This window comes from Gasterosteus aculeatus, chromosome 9 (genome assembly GCF_964276395.1).
Source record: "Gasterosteus aculeatus chromosome 9, fGasAcu3.hap1.1, whole genome shotgun sequence".
NCBI lineage: Eukaryota > Metazoa > Chordata > Actinopteri > Perciformes > Gasterosteidae > Gasterosteus > Gasterosteus aculeatus.
In genome coordinates, this window is record NC_135696.1 from 16,219,647 (window position 1) to 16,241,718 (window position 22,072).

A 22,072-nucleotide genomic window follows, 5' to 3' on the forward strand; every position below is an offset into this window, starting at 1 on the left:
GCCACGATACAGCCAACTGGAGACTTTGCAAATGTATGAACAACATCGAGGTGCACGTAGTAAGATCTGGTGTTTTTAGCTACATTCAAAAACCTTTCATTCATTCATTTTTTACACCAGCAGGCTGCAACCTGAATAAAATGTGTACAGGAGGGGTTTGAATTAATGGGAGTATTTTCACAGTGTAGATAAGCTACTGAAGTACAGGATTTGAATACAAGTGAGCAGTTACCTTCAGGCTCCATTCATCAGCGGACATTTGTGCTTTTAAAAGTGAATAAAATGGACAAGAAGTTAAATGTGTTGATCATTTTAATGTCAAGTTTTTAATTGAATGGACACAAGCCGGTTCAGACCAGGAATACAGTGCTAACAGAGTCACATTTAGGTCCCAGATACAAATCGAGTTGAAACTATTGCATTTAAAAGACATCAAAATAAAATACAGTATACCGTAACTGAAAAGCACACGGTGATAGATGACTTTGAACGATACAGACATTTCTAAGGAGAACGCGTTAATAGGAAGTCCTTATTATATTTCAATGTTTCATCCAATATGTGAAAGAGTAGAGAGAAGAAAAAAAAAAACTGTATTTACAAAACATCTATGAATGGTGTTTGAGGAAAAAACTGATAGCTGCACAACATCTCACGGATAGAACAATGATGATAAATATGAAACGCTGCAGTTCTCGAGCTTTAAAACAACCACAACACAAACAGTAGTGTCGATCGGATGCTTTAAGTCTGCTAACGTATCCGCAAATACAGCTAACGGACTCGGCACGATTGAGATTTCTTAATAAACAAACATCAAATCGTCAAATTTAGTGTTGCATTAAGTGTGCTTTGATCTTTTCCGAGTGACACATTAAAAGCTTGATTACTGGTTGTAAGTTGCATTAAAAATAATGCAGCTGTATACAAAGTAAAGTCCTGTGTCTGAACGTTTCTGATATGAGACTTCCTTCAGAGGAGCTTGTTACGTAACAAGAACTATCAGTTTTTCCAGATGTACATAAATATAACTATTTACAAAACATACATGTGTACATTTCTTTGATCTGGACGCACAAGACCATTTCCAATCAGTATAGATATTAACACTTATACAACAAAAGGCAGGAATATCTTCTAAACAGCCAATCGAATGCTGTTCATGTAAAACAGCTTTGAGCAGCTTCATTCACAATAATTCACCAGATCATTCTGGGTTGTGTTTTCCCAAACCACCAAGAATGTGCAATTACACATTAATGTTGCCTGTGGGGGGTCAGTAAGTGAGAGTACCTGGAAAACAATACGTGCAGTGTTCAAATGGAAGTCCTTAGACGTGGCAGTACGGATAGAAAGAAATACTTAAGATATGTTGACCCAAACGACTCCAAGTCCTTAAAACCTTTGACCCCCCCGACTCTACCCGGGATGCCTCCAGTTAAAACAAGCTCTACATTCATTTTAGATTTGAATATCAATATTATAAATGAGGTTTTGAAAGCTAAGAAATATTTGGAACAGCCTTACCTATGTTCCATTCAAACATCTCACAGCACCTATACGGTCATTGGCTTGCTAGTAGATAAAATAATTTATAAAATGAGGATTTTCCCCCATTTATTGCACATCATAAATCCTCCACCTGTTACCACATGGAGGATGAATATGCTCTAAATAACACGTCGTAAACCCTTCGGTTTTACGGTTTGGGCCAATCACGCTCTTCTTAATGTTTCCACTGGGGCACCGTTTTCCGATTGTATTGCACAGATGAATTGGGTCACAGACAGCAAACTTTTACCTCCGACGTACGCGCGTCTACGCCCAGCGACCGCTGGACACGACACTTCTGCTGAAGGAGAAACTGGTGTCCGAGCTCTTGTGCTTTCCCCAAGCACCAAAGGGCACCACCACAATCGTGCTGTTGTCCTCTGAGCCGTACTGAAGAGACTAAAAAGAGAAAATAAAACAACGTGAGGAAAATCTGATCACAGCAGGCCCGGTTCTAGTTTGGCTCCTGGCGATTCAAGTCAAGCTGCTCGGCCTTTAATGCAGATCGGCATTTCTCATTTTAGTGACAAGTCCTTGGTGCAGCCCAAGTGCGACACCTGGTGGTGGATAATAGACAACCTCTGCATGCACTGTATCCACTGTGTATTTATACATTGTGTGGTTCCACTAGAAGCAAAGTATGGACATCTTACCTGGTCAGCTATTCTCTGAGCTGCCTCCTTGGGGTCGTGGCACTGGTTGATGACGTTGCAGATCTCCTGACTGTTCATGATGAAGTTAATGCCGTCCGTGGTCAGCGCCAGAAACGAGTCGTGGGCGTGGTGCAGCTGAGGAAAGGCCATATTTAAACTACTGTCCTCTCGAGCACTACTAAATGGTTACTTTCTTTGTAAAGGAGATTAAAAAACAAATAAATCTCAGGAGCTAACCGCAGTGAGAACAACAAATAAATTCAAATTTGAAACTAATTTTGTCACTTTTCCATTCATCAAATGCTGGCACACAACTCCGCGTTTGGAAAAACCTACCGATACCCTCTTGGTTTCAGGCTCAGCGATGACCCCCGTGCTCTTCAGGTCAAAGTCTCCGATGCTGCGCGTCATCGCCAACCTGCCGTTGACGTTCGGCTGTCCGAGACTGTTCCAGGTGATAAAACCCCCGCTCCGCTTTACCCTTCAAGCACAAAGAATGGCTTCCGTTGACAGATAAAGTGGACTTAGAATAACCACATCCTTCTCATCAGCAATGACAACACAAAATAAACTATTCCAAATCCCACTGAAACTTCACAAATGTTATTGGGGGCTGGCTTTTCAGTTCGTTGCATTACCCCCCGGGCTCGCCCTCTTTGTACCTCTCTTTCTCGTCCTTCCTCTCGGGAGTGTGGTCATCAGTGAGTTTCAGGGCCTTGCCTTTGCGGCAAAGCATGGCGCGGCTGTCGCCGACGCTGGCCACCACCAGCTCGATGCCGTCCCTCAGCAGCGCCACGGTGGAGGTGGTTCCTGTGTTCGTCCGCGGGTCTAACGAGAGATTAAAAAGAAATCATCAGAGGTGGAACGTGCAAAACAAAAAAGGTTTGCACAAAAAGTCCCTGTTTGCAACAACCACAAAATGTAGAATCCACACAATTAAACGGTAACTGAAGGGTGGGAGTCATATTGTGGATTTACAGCAAACTAGAGATTACAGCAGTAAACAGTAGAGAAGGATGCCAAACATGCAGGTTGAACGGTCTCATCACAGTGTTGAGGTCAAGCACTAAAGTTTATAGCAGTTATGTTTAAGGCTAAAAATAAAAATAATCAGCGTTGACTGACAGAACACTGAATGGATACGATTCATTTCAGTTCTTTACACACTTGCATGCATTTATCTAGAGTTTCAAATGTCAGTGATAAGCAAAGTGAAATAAAATGACATGGTAATGGTAATTAGAACCTATTAATGCATTTCAGCAGCAAGGGGTCCCTTTAACATTCAACATTAGTAATTCTAGACGACTTGTACTTATACTGTGTATGAATAGTATTTAACTACAAATAAACAATAAACTTTAGTTTCTTAAAGGATGACTGATTTTATAAAACAAAAAAAGCATCATACGTCATTACTTGGTTTTATCCCCAAGCATTTATAGACAAAAGTCAGCATTAGGCCTTTTCCAACTCCAGAAACAGCAAACGACTTTAAGACGTGTGTTTTTTTGAGCCTAAGCTGCATTTTAAACATGCTGTGTCTCGTCAAGGACCACATACAACTTATGGACAAACTGAAGCGCCATCTCACATGAAGCTTTGCATACACTTGGTGAGAGAAATAAGGGAAGAGAGAGGGAGAGAGAGCGGAGTTAGAGAAAGATAGGGAACCTTCCAGTAGTCCAGGATTTAGGACCCGCTGGACTCTCCATCAATATCTAGCCTCTCGTCATCCACATGGGTGCCAAGGGCCTCCAGCTCTTAGCTGGTTCAGCAGCTGCCGTAGATAACATGCACACACACACAGGCATATTGGGACATTTCACACAGCGTGGCCGTTGTATGGCCACAATAAAAGGTATACGATCTTTTATATTAGCAGAGAACCTTAAATGGGACATAATTCGGTACTGAGAAAAGGTCTTAACTTAATTTGAAACGTTTTTATATGGCACGGGCAAACATGTAGACCGTGTGACTTATTCAGAGAAATGTTTTGCATTCACATTTAAGTGATGCCTAAATAACCCCTTAAACTGGGTCACTTTAAAATGGCCGTGCAAAATATACATTGCACGTTGGCAAAATATCAACAGAGAAGTGACAAATTAAAAGCAAAAACAACATGAAGTGCCTTCGTTAATTCATTCATCTATATATACACACATTCAATAATATTTTTCTTTTAATTTGTTTACTTCCTTGTCTGTGTAAATGTGGTGTGAAGCAGTCAAGCGCTGCTCTGAGTGCGTTTGCTCTACTACTGCGTTATTGTAGTTTTTTAATAACTTTGAGTTGAGTGGCAGACCTCTAACCAAAGTGCTTGGGTCATGACGGTTGTAAAATCCAAAGAAAGTCAGATTTTGAAGAGAGGAAAAAAAATAGCTTTATTACACGAATACATGTTTGTGTATATATAAAAACAGATATATAAAAGAATATCTATTTGTATGTAAAATGAAAGCCTAACAACTTACCCTTTGGACAGAAGTGCAGGTGCCTTGCAAAAGCTTTGTCTATTTCAAGGAAAGCTTTCGTTAAAACTACTTCCAGATTGGACTCCTCCGCAACAAGATCCCTAAAACGACAACAAGTACTACATTGTTACTACATCTAAATACCAGCAACAAAAGGTAGTGGGTTTCTCTTCACACACACATGGTGTTAATCAGTAAATGTGCTTCCTGTGGTACAGATATCGTATAACGGAATATTCAATGAACTCCTTACTTGATGAATTTCTCCATGTATTTTTCACAAAAGTCAGCTGCTCCCGGCCCGCCGTGCCCATCAAACACAGCAAAGTAAAGGATGCTGTCAGTCATCTGGGAAACCTGGAAGCGGTCTTCGTTGTCTTTGCGTTGGCCAATAAGCGAGGAACAGCCCACCCTGGATAAGCTGACTTTGGGAATGGGCTTCCCGTAGCGAATGCTGGAAGGCAGCAGAATGGGCTCATCGATGCGATTGTCCCAGATGCCAAATGAATCCCAGGTAGTCGGTTGGCCACTGCTATCTGCGTCAAAGCGGGTGTTGCTGTGTCGTTTTCCTGAAGGGCTGTAGAGTTGTCGCTGGAAGATTGTGAACGGAGGTCGGCTGACCTGTTGGAATGGGAGTGGGACTATGGCCATGTGTAAAAGACCATTACGTCCCACATGGGAACCACTGCACCTTGCGAGGCGCCCGAGACAGGCTGCTGACATCACCCTTACAGCTCAAACAGGAGAAGCACTGGATGGAGAACAGTCAACGGTTAATCACCCATCAACCGATCATCCCTAAAACCATAGTATTATAAAATAAACTCAGAAGAATTCATATATTTACACAGACATTGCTGATGGATACAACATATTGAATACAAAGGGGAAGTAATCCTGAATATCCAATGAATGTTAGCAGTTGTATTTCATCAAGTAACGTTAAGATCAACTTTAACGTTATGAGGAATGATGCAACTCTTCAGTCGCGAAGCTTTCCTGTGCTAACGAGAACAATATTTAACAATAACAATACCACGATAATAGAATGAAGAAAAGCGCCGTGAGTGTTCGGGCTTCAGTGCGAAAAAGTACATCATAATAAATAACATATGGTTATTGGACAAACGTTACGAGCTTTTTGTTTTGACGGCCTTAGCATTAGCCGTTTTAGCTAACTAGCTACCATAGCGATGGCTAAATTTAGCCGACTCGCTAGTTAGCTAGCATTAGCAAGGAGTTCACACTCTGACCAACATTAAAGAGACAAACCCCTTGACCGTTCAGTGGTGTGTTGAGTAAAACTCGTACCTTTGATATTTTAGTTTCCGAAGCAGGCTTTAATCCTCTGCTGGTTTTCTGAAAAACGTCGCTAATGACCTAAAACCGTCGTCCTCGTCTCGCCCTCCTCTCTGTTATCAAACACAGCCTCAAATGGTATCGCGCCAATCAGCAGCACGGAGGCTTCTACGCCCACTACCACGCCCACTATTACGCGCATTAGCCGTATGGTGACGCCCTAAATCACGCGTGCAGAGCCGATGATTGGTCAACGAAACTATTATAGACATCTGGAGGCACCATTCATGTTATCGGGGACTTCGGCAACCTGTGGCGAAACAGACCACCATTGGATTTGTGTTACATAAGTAATTTGAGGCCTGTATGTCTATAGCTCAATGCACCTTTCTCGCTTCAGTGTGATGTAACCCAGTGATTCCACAGACCTCTTCATGTTGGACTAGAGTGCTTCTTTTATTCTAGTAAAAAAGTGTACTCCTATAGTCACACACATCTATGGACGCTAGTTCAAGTACAGCTGAACATTCAGAGCAACACTTTTCAGGTCATATCAAACTGTATTTTTTTATCTTAAAAATAATTAAATTGTTAATTAAAATTCGACCTTTTCATTCATTCATTTAATTTATTGATGTATCGACTCATTGATTTTTTTCATTTTTAAGCAACAAATCGACTCCGTTTTACATAATACATCCTTATATAAAAACCGCATTTTAAAAGTCCATCACGAAAGTTCCATTCCGATGCTTCTATACGCTGCTTAAAGTGGTAAATCGTGATTGCGTTTGACAAGACTCTCACTAAAATGGCTCTGTTGTATCATCGACGAAACACGAGCACTTCCTGATTGGCGCACCAATCGCCTGCCTCCCAGACTTAAAGGTCCAGTGACGTAACAGCTGTGGTACCCCGTACTTCCTCGTTTGTTTTATGAGGAGAGCGGAATCTTGACGCCCCAAATCAGGATGCATCTATCCAGGTAAACACCTTATTTGATTTTTGATCATCTTGCGGTGTTATGACGACACTGTTTTACTGACAATATAGACATCGTGTGACGAGTGGATTTCTTTGGATTTAGCTATCACACTGACAGCCAGCGTCTCCGTAGCTTGCTAAGGTTAAATAGCGAACTATGTACTATTAAGGCCGACGTGGATCATTAACGTCTCATTTGGTTACGTTTATTTTCTGTTCGATGCGATGGTGTCAGTTCGGTGCTTTGGGATATTTCGCTACGCCTGCACACCGCGATCTTAATGTATTCATCACGCAGGCCACTCCTCTTTACTATCCGCCCATCAGCAAGCTAACGCAACCTTTAACGCACGTCAGTACTGATCCTGGACCTGTGCACCACCTAAGATACCGATCACACTGAGGCACAGCTAACCTTGGCTAGTGAGATCTTCCTTTAGCTAGTTTGTATTGCATTGTTTTAAAATGAGTTAATATTGACTTTAATAGTAGGTTCAGTCAACTAAAAATGTAATCCAATAATACATTAGCTCTCTTTCCCTCATGGAGATTATAATGTTTTTTTGTTGAAGCAGTACAGAAGCTTTGGCTGCAGATTGTTGTATGGCATTGACTTTTAAACAGGGACACAAAAGGGATGAAATGTGGGTCTGATATCTATAGGGTTGTTGTCAATTTTCCTTGGAATTTATTAACTTGCATGAATTTGATAAGGGGACAGATCCCTGAGTTCCTTGTCCTGCTGCTCTCCCCGGTTAATGTCTTTTCCATCTCCTAATTTATGGCCTGTTTGTATTCCCTTATTGCGTCCTTTCCCATTTGTTTATTACCCGTGGCTAAGCCGGTCAGTAACATGCAATACATACATGCATGCATGTATTGCATGCGTAGTGACAGTAAGGCAAGTCTGCATGGAGCTGCTTAAGCAGGGATTACACTGAGTTTATTTAAACGCACTGCCCCCTCTTCTATCATACAGCTTACATCTCTCAAACAGAGCCGGACCTCCAAAACCATGGTTTACTCTTCACACATGGAGCACGGGAACTGGCATTCTTTCCTAATTAATAAAGATGAAATTAATACCGTATTTCTTTTTCCCAGGGTTGGACTTTATATGAAGAGGAGAAAGCGGGGCTGCTCTAAAGCCTGAGTATTTTGTGATCATCCTCCATCTGGCCGTCCCTCTCACCGCCCCTTCGGATTGGTGCTCGTCCCCTCTTCCTTCGTCAACATGCTTTGTTGGGGGAATGCAAAAGATGGACAGCTGGGTATCGGTATTGACAGGACCGCCATGTTTGAGCCCAGAAACTGTCACGTGTTCAGTGGCAGGGGCCTGAAAGAAGTAGCTTGTGGAGGGCAACACTCAACGTTCCTGCTGCATGATGGCAGCGTGTACACATGTGGCTCTAACAGCTGTGGACAGCTGGGCCACAGCAAACCAGGGACTTCCCCAGGTGAGCTTTGCCCCGTGAACAGCATATTCCATGACCTTTGGATTTATCGTTACATAGTCTAGACTGTTGCACCACGCTCCTCGGTTGGGAGATGTTCATTTAAAAACATATTCAAACCAAAACGCAGAATTACATAACTGGTGGGACTAGAGTTGTGATAGTTACCCGCTTGTTTGAGAACAACTAAGTCTCTGAGCTAGACTGTCAGGCCGACACAATCCTGTAAAACTAACGAAAGTTTCTAAAAATTAAAAGTAAAGAAAGTAAAGTCTCTTGCAGGACTCTTCAAGTTTCTCTTGTTTTCAAACTAATGGACTTTATCTATTTGTACTATGCATTGAATCTAAACACAAGTGTCGCAAGTGCCTCCATTTCTCAGAGGGTTTGTTACCATTTCTTAGAGAAGTGAGAGGCCTGAGGCTTGTGGTGATCGCAGACAGCGGTGGGACCGTGTTGCCGTCATTTGGGAGGAAGTTAGTGGTGCTTGGTCTCTGCATCGGGGTGAAGCTTTAACGACTACGAATAAATGCAAGAATCATTGGAACTTCAGCAAGTGTATATACTGCATATAGACCTATAAACATAGTATTTCATGGAGAAAAGTCCACTGTCTTAAATGAATCTTTAAGGTAACGTGTAATCTTTAGCTTTCTAAGGGTTAGTTTAGAGAAGCAAAATTGTGGACACTTCTATGGAGGGAGGGAGGTTGGGAGGTTGGGGGGTTGGGGGGGGAGGGGGTCATCAAATTGCTGACGCTTGTCCTCCTTCTCTCAACAGAGCTTGTAGACGCTCTGGATGCTCAGATTATAACAATGGTGTCGAGTGGTCGGTCCCATTCAGTGGCTGTGAACGAGCAGGGTCAAGTGTTTGCGTGGGGAGCCGGGGAAGAGGGCCAGCTCGGCCTGGGGATCGCAGAGGCCACCGTTCGAATCCCGAGGTGAGTGCGCAGATGGAGAGGAAGCGTGACATTAAGATGACTTTGAAGGGGATTGGAGGTTTTAAACGCGTAAAGCGCTGGTTTCAATCCGTAGCGACCCAAACATCTGAAACGGCAATCTGATCATCTGATCAACTGATCATAATGTAAAAATCACTACTTGTTCATTTACAGACCATTAGCGACTCGTCCGATTAGCTCCTGGACATGCGACCCTGGTAGCATTTGATTGGCTAACGGATGTTTTTATTTCCCCTCAGGTTGGTCAAAAGGCTGTGTGAGCAGCGGATCTCTCAAGTAATGTGTGGGAATCAGCACTGCATTGCGCTCTCTCGAGGTACGTAGCGATGTCGCAGATTCTCGACGAGTCTTTTTGCAGTGATCGCTGTAGGTGAAGAGCAACCCATTTCTGCTCCTCTGTTCTTTTTTTCTCCCGCTCAGACGGCCAGCTGTTCACGTGGGGCCAGAACACCAGCGGCCAGCTGGGCCTGGGGAAAGGCGAGCCCAGCAAGCTGTTCCCTCAGCCCCTCAAGTCTCTGTCGGGTATTCCTCTGGCACAGATAACCGCCGGCGGGGACCACAGCTTCGCCCTCTCCCTGTCCGGCGCTGTATTTGGTTGGGGCAAGAACAGAGCCGGACAACTTGGTCTCAATGATGAACAAGGTAATAATGAGCTGGATAGAAAGGCAGTGGGAGTCCCAGATGGCGATGCTCGATTGCAGAAGAAGTGGTGCCGAATCGCGTAGAACCGCGTGACCTTTACGTGCGTTTTGTGTTTCCTTTTCTCAGATCGAGCGGTCCCGTGTCATATCAAGTTTTTGAGATCTCAAAAAGTTTGTTATATCAGCTGTGGAAATGAACATACAGCAGCCCTCACAAAGGTACGGGTACAGATAAAAAAAACAACAACAACAACAACAGCCCTTCAATGTGGAATAATCTTTCACATGAGTTATCAGTTCGAGTATACCTGCTTTATAGGAACTACTACCAACTACATCTAAATCTTATTCGCCCCAGACTGTCTAACTCTAACTAATCTTAACTCACCACCTCGACGCACAATCCCGGAGAAAACAATATTTTACTTTTGAATAACTGCATCAGTATGCCGAGAATCTCTTGAGTTCTGTGTCGTGTCTCCGGCAGGATGGCGGCTTGTTTACGTTTGGCGAGGGCTCATGGGGTCAGCTGGGTCACGGCTCCACAAACAATGAACTTCTACCCAGGCGAGTGCTGGAGCTCATGGGCACGGAGGTGTCCCAGATCACCTGTGGCAGGTACCGTCTCTGCCATTAGAAATCTTTTTGGCGAAGCCCAAACTGTGTCACAATGGTGGTCATTTTCTTTTTTTACCCGCATCCATAATCTTGACCCCCACCCACCCCAACTTTCGTCAGGCGCCACACGTTGGCCTTTGTTCCTTCCTCTGAAGTGGTGTATGCGTTCGGTTGCAACAGCCACGGCCAGCTGGGCACTGGACTGCTGGGAGATGCCAGGAGCCCGTGTGCAGTGAAGACCAGATTCCTGACTGGAACAGGTAGGCTGTGAACTACAAAATGACGAATAATGAAACTTGAAACATGAAAAATACACTGTTGTTTTGTAATGTTAATGTGTTTGTTGATGATATAATCTAGTGGATCTGTGTAAACTATTTTAGAAAGATTCAATGTGCAAATTTACTTGGAAACGCTCTTGTATAATTAAAAAAATAAATAAAACTACTCTCAGAAATTATTTGATTAACTGTAATACAATGTTGGCCAGTGAATCATTTTCTGTTTTTTTTTATTTATTTTTATTTTTTTAGAATCAAAACGATGTACAGTGACCAAAATAATCTGTGGAGGAGACCATAGCTTCTTATTGTACTCTAATGACCAGGTATGTGATTTAATCAAGATTTTAGTTACCTTCCTTCCTATTTCCTGAATGTTCAATGTTATTTAATGATTTTAATTCAAAACCTAATTTTTAAACAGAATTTGTGCAAACATTTTTAATGCACATATACTACATTAACTTAAGTAACAAAACACAATGAAATGTGTCATGCAAAGGGAAAATAAAGTGTCTTAAGTTTGCTTTCCAGTCGATGTGTTTCCTCTTCCCTTCAGCACTCCCAAACCGTATCTAATCATGAATACAGCACAAACCGTTTCAAAATATGTTGCTCAATAATCATAATCGTAATAATAATACTAATACACTAAGATTTCTATTATATCAGTTTTGCTTCACCACATGGTGGCAATAATGTGCACTATAAGCAGTTCTTTATCAACAAGCCTTTGGCAATTGTATGCTTTGAATATCCAGCAAATTTACACACTTTGGACTAAATTTGTGGCCGATTTGTTTTATCTTCGGGAGGGAAAGAGGCACAATTGACAAAGCCCAACATCAAACAATCTGCCAAATGTTTGTACTGTTATCTGGTTTCTGTTTCTCTTCCTCTCTGCAGAGTTCCGTCCCCACAGAAGACTTCAGAGTCATTGGTGTCACTAAATCCGTCTCCCCAATCAACTGTGAAAGAATCGATTCATGGAGGTTAAAGCTGATGTATAACACAGATTCCACTGTCACAAAGTAAGTGAAGTAATCAAAGATAGTACTTTACATGTATTCGAAAGAACATTATTCTACAAGCATAATACAAATTGTATTATGCTTGCAGAATAAAAGGATAATACATTCTCTTGTAGAAAGTTTGTATTTGTGACGGTTTTATTGTGATGATTTATGTTGAATCAATTATATTATGAATGGTCTGGTTGGTCCGACCTCTCTCACAGTCAGACTGTTTTATGTTTGTGTGCTCAGTGACATTATAATTCAACTCTCCTCTACGGCTTGTTGGAACGCCAGCTTTTTGGACCAAAGGTGCGTAAAAGCCGTGTTTAGAAAAGTAATGAATTTCTCTATTATTATTATTATTATTTATTTTTTTTATAAATAAAAAATACATTTGTCTGTACATCAAAAATGAATAAATAACTGCAACATGCATTCCAGCAAGGGCAGCATAATAAATTAAGTTTGTTCTTGTTTGAAGCGTAGCCACTTCCATTTTATTTGTTATGTTTGAGCTCCAGAATTGCTCCGTGTTTGTTTTGTTTTTTAGCTCACAAAATGAAGTAGGTCAGGGCTCATACTCTGTGTACTATCTGCATCTGTTTTGTCTTTGGCATACAGTCTCCACAGGATCGTATCTGATGTATTTGTGTTATGACAAAATAAATCCTGTAGTCTATTAAAATGAAGGCTCACACAGTTAATAGTCCCTGTCCTTCCTGCTGGAGGGGTTCTGTTGGCTTTGTGCATCGCTCTCCTATCCTCGGCTCCCAGAGGCCGACCAGGAGATCTACTTAGGGATCGACTTAAATGCTCTTTTAGGCCGTGTGTTCAATCCAAAGTAGCGGGAACCTTTTAGCAGTCCCTGAATCTGAGGTCAGACCTATGTTTGTCCCGTTAGGTCATCTTCTCTGACACATCATGAATAGCTGACACATAATCCTACGTTTGTTTGCTTTCTCAGTGATGACACACACTTCAAAACCAACCCGAAGATCCCAGGCATCGATCTCAACTCTGTCAGAAAGCTGTTCGACACGCTCAGCAAACCGGCCTTCTCTGGACTCTTGGAACAGGTATTGTATTCAAGAATGTCATTTCTGCTCCTCTGAGCCACAACTTCTTCAAATGATTGAAGTTTGTTATTGAGCAAATACTCCAACTAGCTCCATGGTCTGGGTCCTGTCCCAGACCATGGAGCTAGCAGCAGTTAAAGGAGGAAATCTGGGATGTTTGCACAGTACTGGATTACTGGCTTGTGGAAACGAGAACGAATATTCTGAAGTGTATATTGGGCGTGTTTTGAAAGTACATCAAGTTCCCTTCATTCTCATGCGGCAAACTGCAGGATTGAGTCCTGACCTCTAACGTTGGCTCAGTAATGATCCAACTACAAGCCTCGTCCTAAATTCAGTGGTGGATCATTTTCATTCCAGCTTTCAGATTCTTCTTTAATGATACTTAGCTTTCAAACCCACCATAACATGGTACATTACAAATACATTCCCCCCCCAAGGTGCAAACGTTGTCCCTCGGTTCTGTGTAATTCAAAGTCGATACACAATCGAGTTGAACGGGTCCTTTCTTGTTCTGTGTCTGACTCTCCATTTAGGCCACCAAGAGTTTTGAGAGTCTGTTGATCCCTCAGCTGCCGCGCTCCCCCCCCGACGTCGAAGCCATGAGGATCTACCTCATCTTGTCCGAGTACCCGGGCCTGTTTGACTCCAAGAACTACATCCGCCTCACCATCCCCCTGGCGATGGCCATCCTCCGGCTTGACGCTAACCCCAGCAAAGTATTGGGTATCCTAGAACTTTTTCCCCTTATTTAATTTTTCTTCACACAGAGCCAAGTGATTTAAAGGCGTCTTTGTTCGCTGGGGACACAAAAACCACACTTCTCATCTACGTCAGCTTCCTCGTCCACGCCACCTATGCTCCCCTCCACTGATACCTGCAAATACAGATTACAGGCCGTACCATGTTCAGCCACTAACAATGTTTGTGCACGAATATGCTTCAACGCAAACGGAAATGTTCAAAAACACCGTCCGGCTCGTTTGTTCTTCGAGGGATTTGCTCTGTGATCTAATTCAACCCATTTTTGCCGCCCCCCCCCCCCCCCCCCCTCCTGCAGATAACTGGTGGTGTTTTGTTGACGACCACTTGTTCACCAGGATGGTCGACATGTACAAGAGCATCGTGGTGTTTATGCTAACGGGAGGCAGGACGCTGCTCGTGCCGGTTTTCTACGAGAACTATTTCGTCGCCACTCTGAGGCTGCTGGAGAAACTCCACAAGGTATCCGCGCTGCTCCTGCAAACCGGCCTAAAGCAGCTCCGCCTGAGGGGGGGGGGGGGGGTTCACCGCTTGTTGGTGGTTGAGATAAACCCTCGATGTTCCATGTCACCAGGTAAACTTAAAGGCCCACCACGTGGAGTACAACCGCTTTTATATCCCCGACATCACCAGCCTGGTGGACATCCAGGAAGACTACCTCAAATGGTTTCTGAGCAAAGCTGACATTGTGAGTATGATGAGGTTTCACTTCCTTGTTTGCTTGGCATCTGCTCGAGCTGGACAAACACGCGCAGACTCTGTACTCGTGTCGTCCTCAGCGTTTGCAGAGACTGTGAGGAATTTCATCTTTCCTCCCGCTGTTAATCAGTTTTTTTTCCCGTCCAATAAGTGTCTTTTTTTTCCAAGTCAAATGACTTTGCATTCTCTCATTTGTTTGTTTCCCAGAAACAATCATCCTCCCCTTCACAGGTACCCGATTTAAAGATTGAATATGAACATGTTAAATGACATATAATATACCTTTTTTTTGTTCTTTAATGTATATGAGACCAAGTATATTTCCTCAATTGCCTCGCAGGGAGACTTTCCCTCAGTGAACCTATGTGCCTACCCGTTCATACTGAACGCACAAGCCAAGACAACCATGTTGCAAACCGACGCTGAACTGCAAATGCAGGTACTACGACCAGACGTTGCTTCATTCGCTCGTTGTCACTAAACGTCAATCATCCTGTTGCCTTTTCACACCTCAACCTGTGACACCCCCCCGGTACCCAGATGGCAGTAAGCGGTGCGAACCTCCACAACGTCTTCATGCTGCTCACGCTGGAACCCCATCTCGCCAGGAACCCTTACTTGGTTTTGCACGTGCGCAGGAACCACTTAGTGAGCGACACACTCCGGGAGCTCACCATGTACTCTGACGTGGACCTGAAGAAACCACTCAAGGTGAGATCTGCGTCTAAGCTTCTGAAGGCCACTGCGGTTCTGTGATTCTGATGATGCTCTCCTGCCAGGTGATCTTTGACGGAGAGGAGGCCGTTGATGCAGGTGGAGTGACGAAGGAGTTCTTCCTGCTGCTGTTGAAGGAGCTGATGGATCCTGTGTATGGGATGTTCACCCATTACAAAGACTCCAACCTGCTGTGGTTCTCAGACAAAGTACGTTTACACCGTATTCACATGTTCGTGTGAAAGAAAAACACATCCAACCTCCATCTAGAAGTGAAATGAACTTGAAAAAGAGCAGTGCAGTCAAAACTAGTGAAGCAGAGATGATGATCTTTTTTATCATCCAGCAGAAGTGTTTTTTTTTTCATTTAAGAAGCGGTTACCAAAAGCGGTGTTTTTTAACGTTGCTGCTACTCTGGTAACAGTAGTATAATAAATATCCTGTTCCGTCCACAGTTGATTATTAAATCAACATGATCGTTGTAATTGATTCCAAAACAATCTGTCAACATAAGGCTGCAGCAAACAGGGATGTTTGTGTTCTGCTGGGGTTTTTTTTGTACATTCTTTGAAATACTGAGCTAAGTTTGTCTGTTCAATTCCTCCTTCACACAGAGAGGAAGTGACCATTCATTAGTTCACCCGAGCAAATTTAGAGATGATGCGATGGATCAAAAGCAAAAGAGTTTTGTTGGGATGTTTCCCTTTTTACATGTGTCTGGTTGGAAGCTTTTAATCATTATTTTATTTTAAAATATGTGACCAGTTCTCTTATAATGGATCTCCAGAATGTGACCTGCAGCTGTACTTTCCAGGAAGAGCTTCTGCTCCTGTTGATAGTGACGATGTGTCAGTGGGGACATTCAGGTTGACAAAACACTCACTTCTATGAGGGGACATGTCCTCGAACTTTAACAACCACTACTTGAGTCAAATAAGAGATGCATGAATAAATCCAAATCACCACTTCCACTTTTCCATTTCCATTTTGTTGGTCTCGGACATTTAAACTGCTTTTTTATAACCTCACTTGTACTATTTTAACCTAAATAGAAGATGCTTTCAATTAGACTTTATGGAACGGAGAAATTGAGAACAGTAAAATATATACAGACAAACGCTTAACTTGAGCATTTTAAATGGAATAAGTTACTTGTTGCATCATCATCATCATCATCAAGTTGTGATTGGTTGCGCTTTTGTGACTCACTTCCATCTGTGTGTCTCCAGTGTTTTGTCGAGCAGAACTGGTTTCACCTGATCGGGATAATCTGCGGTCTGGCCATCTACAACTCCACTGTGGTGGACCTCCACTTCCCCCTGGTCCTCTACAAGAAGCTGCTCAACGTGTCGCCGACCCTGGAGGACTTCAAGGAGCTGTCCCCCACCGAGGCCAGGTGACTGGCGTCTGAGCTTTAGGCGCGAGGGGGAAGCGCTGAAGGACGTTTTTGGTTTTCTCAGACAAGCGTTCTTGATTGTGCCCACATGCTGAGTCCGCATGAGGCATTTGTTTAATTGTTTACACAGTTCTATAACCTGTGTCTTATCTCACTGAGGAAAAAGATTGTTTGGATAATTGTTTCCGTGTGATTTCAATAATTTGTCTCTTTAGTAAAATACATAATACTGACAAATGATCTGCAGTTGGGCTCAAATGGTGAGGCAATGATATTTGATCCTTTTCTAATGATTGTCATTTATTTTGCCAGCTACACTCTTTCCATGTCACCTGTGTTTTGGGCGTAAACATCCAGCATGTTGTTTGAAGGAAAAACACAACACTCCCCCGCAGTCACTTCCTGTGTGTTTATTAGCTAATTTGTCCCGACTCTGTTTTTATTTTATTCATTTAAAAGACTGTTGTCAGCTGTAGGACAGGCACAGCTGATCCCAGGTTTTCCTTTTTGAGACAGATTTAAACCTACAATAATAAACTGTTGAATATTTAAGAAAAGGAAATCATTGCAGCTATAAACAAAGTCCTCAGCTTTGCATGACGACGATGGAGTAGCTATTTTTCATATGAAATGTACCAATGAGTTTCATGTTGAACGTTTTTAATGATGGTGATTCTGACTTTTTTACATCACACTAATGAGATTAGTAGATTGTGTCTTTTCTCCACTCGCACAACTGTGTGCGGTGATGGTGTTCTTTCTTCAAGACACTAACTTTTCTTGTTAATCCTTCTGCAGGAGTCTACAGCAACTTCTAGACTATGACGGATGTGATGTGGAGGAGATGTTTCTTCTCAATTTTGCTGTAAGCCCAACTTTTCACCTGTTTTCACCTTGATGACTTTAACGGACAAAATGACCGATTCTTAATACTTGCTGAAGATGCAAATCTTTTAAAAGGCAAATCGATTCATGTAATTTAGGATACATCCATTCTACAAAAAGCTGTTTAGTATGGCCCACTGATCCAGTTTGATTATTTATATATATATATATATATATATATATATATATATATATAATCATCAGATGTATATGCATTCAAATCTTAGACTATTTGTTGTGTCAGATCACCAGGGAGAACTACGGGATGACGGAAGTCAAGGAACTCATTCCCGGAGGAGAAGGCATCAGTGTGGACAAAAACAACAGGTCACGCAGCTTAATGTCTTATGTTTAAGGCTACGATGTCATCCGCTCTTCTTCCCTTTTTAATTAATCTTATTTTATGTGCATTTGAATACTCTACGCTCTGTTCTGTCTAGAAGACCAGCAGATGAAACTGAGGTTTTAAAATATGTAGGTTTTTTTTCAGCACTGAGATTGTCATGTCGCTCACATCGCTGGCCGCTCGTGTCCCATTGTTCCAACTGAAGGTCATGTTCACATAGAAAATAAATTGCTTAACAGATGGCGATATTGGCAGTGACCCAAGTTGTTCCCCTCAACACTCAGATATGACACTGTAATAACAGAAAAAATGGGGAAATCGTCGCTGTCGTGTAAAACATGTAAATCACAGTCATTATAGGAGACCTCTGGATTTAGACACGCTGCTGCAGCCCCCAAAAACAGACATCCTTTTGGATCCGGTAGCAAATTGACTCCAGAGAAAAGCCGGGAGTTGTGACCGCAGCGGTCAACTTTTTCTCTTTCTTTTTTGTTACTGCTCCTCCACTTGGTATCAAATATTTCCCTCAAACACAAGTCAACAAAAAACGTGTGGACGACCCACAGCTTTGCATAGTAACATCTGAAATTGTAATCACATTAACTGTAACACCCGCTTGTGCAAGGACACAATGGAGGAGGAAGCAAGTGTTTACAGTCACACCTTGGAGTCTCGATACATTATTTCCATATAAACTTAGTCGTGAGGATGCAGCTGCAGCGCAGAACAAATGAAAGGCTCCACATGTTTACTTGACCCGTGTGTTTGTGTCTCAGGAAGGAGTTCGTGGAGGCTTACCTGCGCTACGTGTTCTCTGACTCCGTAAGCGAGCAGTACTCGGCCTTCTCCTCGGGCTTCCTGAAGGTGTGCGGGGGCGAGATCCTGCCGCTGTTCCAGCCGTCTGAGCTGATGGCCATGGTGGTCGGCAACAACAACTACAATTGGGAGGAGATGGAGAAGGTCAGCGCGTGGTTCAACAACGGGGAAGTGTAACATTTGTAGTCACAAGTCCGGCGAGTTTCTTCTCTGCAGCTGGATTTTAAACCGTTTCGTGTCCCGGTCGCATCTCAAGCTCGTAGTTGCATCGAAACGACTGTAAGATGATTGAAACTTGTAGATGTGACGATTGGCAGGAAATTTGACTTGTACATCATCAAAATATGACTTTCACAATTCTCCTTTCCACTAACACAGTGCTAAGCAGTAACCCCATGGATGCTAACTTTCACACACTTCCACCTGTTATATTTCTTCAGCAGCTGCAGGTTTTGAGGACATTTTATTCACGGCTTTGTTGGGCTGGATGTTAAAACGTGAAACAATTCAAACAAATGGTATTTGGTTTCACAAATTCTTACATCTAACTCTCTGGTCCATGTTCACATTACAACATAATGGTGCCAGAGCCTCAGAGATATTGTTATGTAAGAAAAATCAAGATTATAAGAAGCTATGCCTTCGTTTAAGTGATGATGGAACATGGAAACCTTTTCTCTCTGCAGAATGCTGTCTACAAAGGGGAATACACAGCCACTCATCCAACAGTCCGATTGTTCTGGGAGGTTTTCCACGAGTTCCCTCTGGAAAAGAAGAAGCAGTTCTTATGTAAGTATTTAATTGCTCCTCTGCTCAACGTGCATGACACCTTAATGCTCACACATAAATACCTTAACGGTGTGCATGTTTGTTCATGCATGACTTCACACTCGGCTTTGACTAAAGCCTGAACATCTGGAGAATGATGTCAAGGCCAAATTGCACCGCTTTACTTAACATCGGTATTCTAAATGCAGCCGTGTCCCGTTCAGGCAGTAGTTTCACCACTTTTCAACTCGTTCCCTCTGTGTCTCTTCACGCCTCAAGTGTTCCTGACGGGCAGCGACCGCATCCCCATCCACGGCATGGAGAGCCTGCGTATCGTCATCCAGTCCACCACGGCGGAGGAGCACTACCTGCCGGTGGCCCACACCTGCTACAACCTGCTGGACATGCCCCGCTACCAGACCAAAGAGATCCTGCGCCGGCGCCTCACTCGGGCCGTGGAGCAGTACGAGGGCTTCAGCCTGGTCTGAGCAGTAGAGGAGACATGCAACAGTTTTTAATGCACTTTAACAGCAATAAGACCCCCCCCCCCCCCCCCCCCATGACAAGAGACGAGAAGGTCAGTCTCTTTATATATATGCCCTCACAGGATTGTTGAACATAATAAATCTGAAAGGTCTATCTGTGTACATGCAGAGTATTATTGTTTTTATTGCTTTTGGAGAGTTTCTCAACCTTCGCACACCATTTGGAAATTTTAATGCTGTAAAATATGGAGTCAGATAAGTCTCTCTTAATAAATGCTCACATTTTGTGTTTTATATAACAATTTCCATCAAATATAAAGTGTATCAATAGTTGATAGTTCCGGGTATACTACTTTTGTTTGTTAAACTTGACGCCCCTGTATTAGCTCCAGGTGATGTATTGACTCAAACTACATGTTTCTCAGTATGCCAGACTCATTCAGTTGGACACAAATATCACCTGCCAAACAAACTTAAAAGTGTTGAATCGCTAAATGTATTTATTAACAAGTCTGTGTGCACCCATTGTCAATGAGTCTCACCAGACTACATATTAAAGTTAATGATTAAGTTCATATGAACCCCCTGTAATCCCACAACCTTTGTGACCAAACGGTGATGGCGACATGTTGAGAAGCTCGTCTTTGGGTGTTTTGTCTTTTTTAAAAATTTTTCCCCAAAGCTGTGTATTTTATATTTAGCTCCTTAAATTCTATTTTCTACCTTTTAAAAAATGTTATTTCTTTGAGACAATGATCTTGCTTTTTGTTACATTTAATTTAATAGAGTGGCTATTTTTGGACAAATTATAATTTAAGTATATATGTGTGTAAATAGTACTTTGAATATAATCGTTACCTGATCTTGTTAATGGGAGAGTATTCGGCAAGCAGAAGGGCGGCGGCTGAGACGTTGTACATCTAATTTGCAATCCCTCCTTTGGTTTGAGCTGTGCATCTTGGAGCAGCCGACTTGATCTTAACCTGCATTCAACAGCGTTGCCTTCTACAACAAAACCTACATGAAAAGCTGACTTTATTGAAGTTATTTTTTTAGTGGTTGTCTCGTGTGCATGCTCTTGAATGAAAGCAAAAACCCGAATGTCATTTTAAGAAATGTGATATTTTGGGAAATACGCTTATGAGCTTTCTGGGTTGGAGAATATTGACACCATTTTACAGCAGTCGGGTTGTTCTTAGCCTACTTCTGTACAACTGTAACACCAGCCCCCGTAAAGCGCACTTTTCCCCCCTTTTACATAGAAAACTCAAATAGTTGACAAAAGTCAAGTGTTTTTACACTTGGTTTTGTTGCAAACAATGAGCTTTAGTGGACCTGAATGGCCGCTGGACAAAGCCAATTGTAACCGCTCTTTATACAAGGCTAAGCTAACGGGGCTAAGCTAATGTTTACTCCGAACCTGAAAGCGAATATTGCGTATGTTCCAAAATTTCCCTTGAAATGCAGTACATTCTTAACCATTCAAATATAGAAATTGTGATAAGTTTGTTGCAGATGATTCACTTGTGATATTTTTGCAGGATGACACAATATATGCAAGTGTGGGCAAATAACCTAATAAAGACTTAAACTGTTTATCACATTGCTTGTTCCAAAATGTGCCCTCATGCCGTGTTTATCTCCCACAGTCAAACCTGTTATTCCAAACGGATGTTCAATCCGGTTGCAGTGGCGGGAATTTCCTGAAATGGTTGAGCATTTACGTATATTTTTAATATATATTTAATAGTATGGTCTGATATCTATTCTGCAATAAAGAGAAACGGCCCAGTAAAGCTCTTATTCTTAAGAGTCCAGTGTCTTCGGTCTATGCTGCATGTATATACATGTTAAGATAGGATTTGTTTATAGCTAATTTATCCTGCAGTTTAGGCCTTTTTAATCCTTTAATGTGCTACAGACATTCATATTTTACTGAAATTTACACAAAGCTCCTTTGTGCCAGCCAACTATTTTAAATTAAACACTACAGAGCTTGTCTTTGATTGCATTGTTGGACAAAAGTATATTCAACATTATCTTTAGTTGTTAATTATATTTACTCACCGTTTTCGCATTTGTAATATCTTAATCAGCTTCTTTAATAAATTTACAAATAATGAGCTTTTATAAAATAATTTAAACAAACTTCTTCAATTAGACAAGGTCCTACTCTTCTGTGTTATA

At 42.2% G+C, this 22,072-nt stretch overlaps 2 protein-coding genes across 2 annotated transcripts; one reads left to right on the forward strand and one right to left on the reverse strand.

The window, feature by feature from the left end:
- Positions 1–294: 294 nt before the first annotated feature.
- Positions 295–6,181, reverse strand: ppm1kb (protein phosphatase, Mg2+/Mn2+ dependent 1Kb). Its single transcript, XM_040186144.2, has 7 exons — positions 5,996–6,181; positions 4,938–5,435; positions 4,685–4,785; positions 2,867–3,032; positions 2,541–2,685; positions 2,205–2,339; positions 295–1,950 (listed from the first exon to the last, which is right to left on the reverse strand). The coding sequence occupies exons 2-7, from the start codon at positions 5,405–5,407 to the stop codon at positions 1,819–1,821; spliced, it is 1,149 nt and encodes a 382-aa protein (XP_040042078.1). The 5' UTR covers positions 5,408–5,435; positions 5,996–6,181; the 3' UTR covers positions 295–1,818.
- A 602-nt stretch (positions 6,182–6,783) lies between these two features.
- herc3 (HECT and RLD domain containing E3 ubiquitin protein ligase 3) lies at positions 6,784–21,686 on the forward strand. The gene is made up of 25 exons (XM_040186137.2): positions 6,784–6,968; positions 8,072–8,424; positions 9,202–9,361; positions 9,622–9,698; positions 9,803–10,024; positions 10,151–10,242; positions 10,511–10,641; positions 10,762–10,901; positions 11,175–11,248; positions 11,829–11,953; positions 12,188–12,247; positions 12,903–13,014; positions 13,551–13,740; positions 14,075–14,238; positions 14,351–14,464; positions 14,683–14,706; positions 14,816–14,914; positions 15,016–15,186; positions 15,255–15,398; positions 16,419–16,585; positions 17,384–17,450; positions 17,715–17,797; positions 18,593–18,776; positions 19,319–19,421; positions 19,680–21,686. The coding sequence occupies exons 2-25, from the start codon at positions 8,202–8,204 to the stop codon at positions 19,886–19,888; spliced, it is 3,135 nt and encodes a 1,044-aa protein (XP_040042071.1). The 5' UTR covers positions 6,784–6,968; positions 8,072–8,201; the 3' UTR covers positions 19,889–21,686.
- Positions 21,687–22,072: the final 386 nt, after the last annotated feature.

What these genes read in the sequence shown, in the direction of transcription:
- ppm1kb (XM_040186144.2), bottom strand. Translation starts at nt 5,407, where the DNA reads ATGTCAGCAGCCTGTCTCGGGCGCCTCGCAAGGTGCAGTGGTTCCCAT. An exon ending in CCTGCACTTCTGTCCAAAGG is followed by an intron (nt 3,033 to 4,684) that starts GTAAGTTGTTAG and finishes ATCTCTCGTTAG; the next exon opens with ACCCGCGGACGAACACAGGA. An exon ending in CTCAGAGAATAGCTGACCAG is followed by an intron (nt 1,951 to 2,204) that starts GTAAGATGTCCA and finishes TTCTCTTTTTAG; the next exon opens with TCTCTTCAGTACGGCTCAGA.
- herc3 (XM_040186137.2), top strand. Translation starts at nt 8,202, where the DNA reads ATGCTTTGTTGGGGGAATGCAAAAGATGGACAGCTGGGTATCGGTATT. An exon ending in AATCATCCTCCCCTTCACAG is followed by an intron (nt 14,707 to 14,815) that starts GTACCCGATTTA and finishes ATTGCCTCGCAG; the next exon opens with GGAGACTTTCCCTCAGTGAA. An exon ending in TGTTTCTTCTCAATTTTGCT is followed by an intron (nt 17,451 to 17,714) that starts GTAAGCCCAACT and finishes TTGTTGTGTCAG; the next exon opens with ATCACCAGGGAGAACTACGG.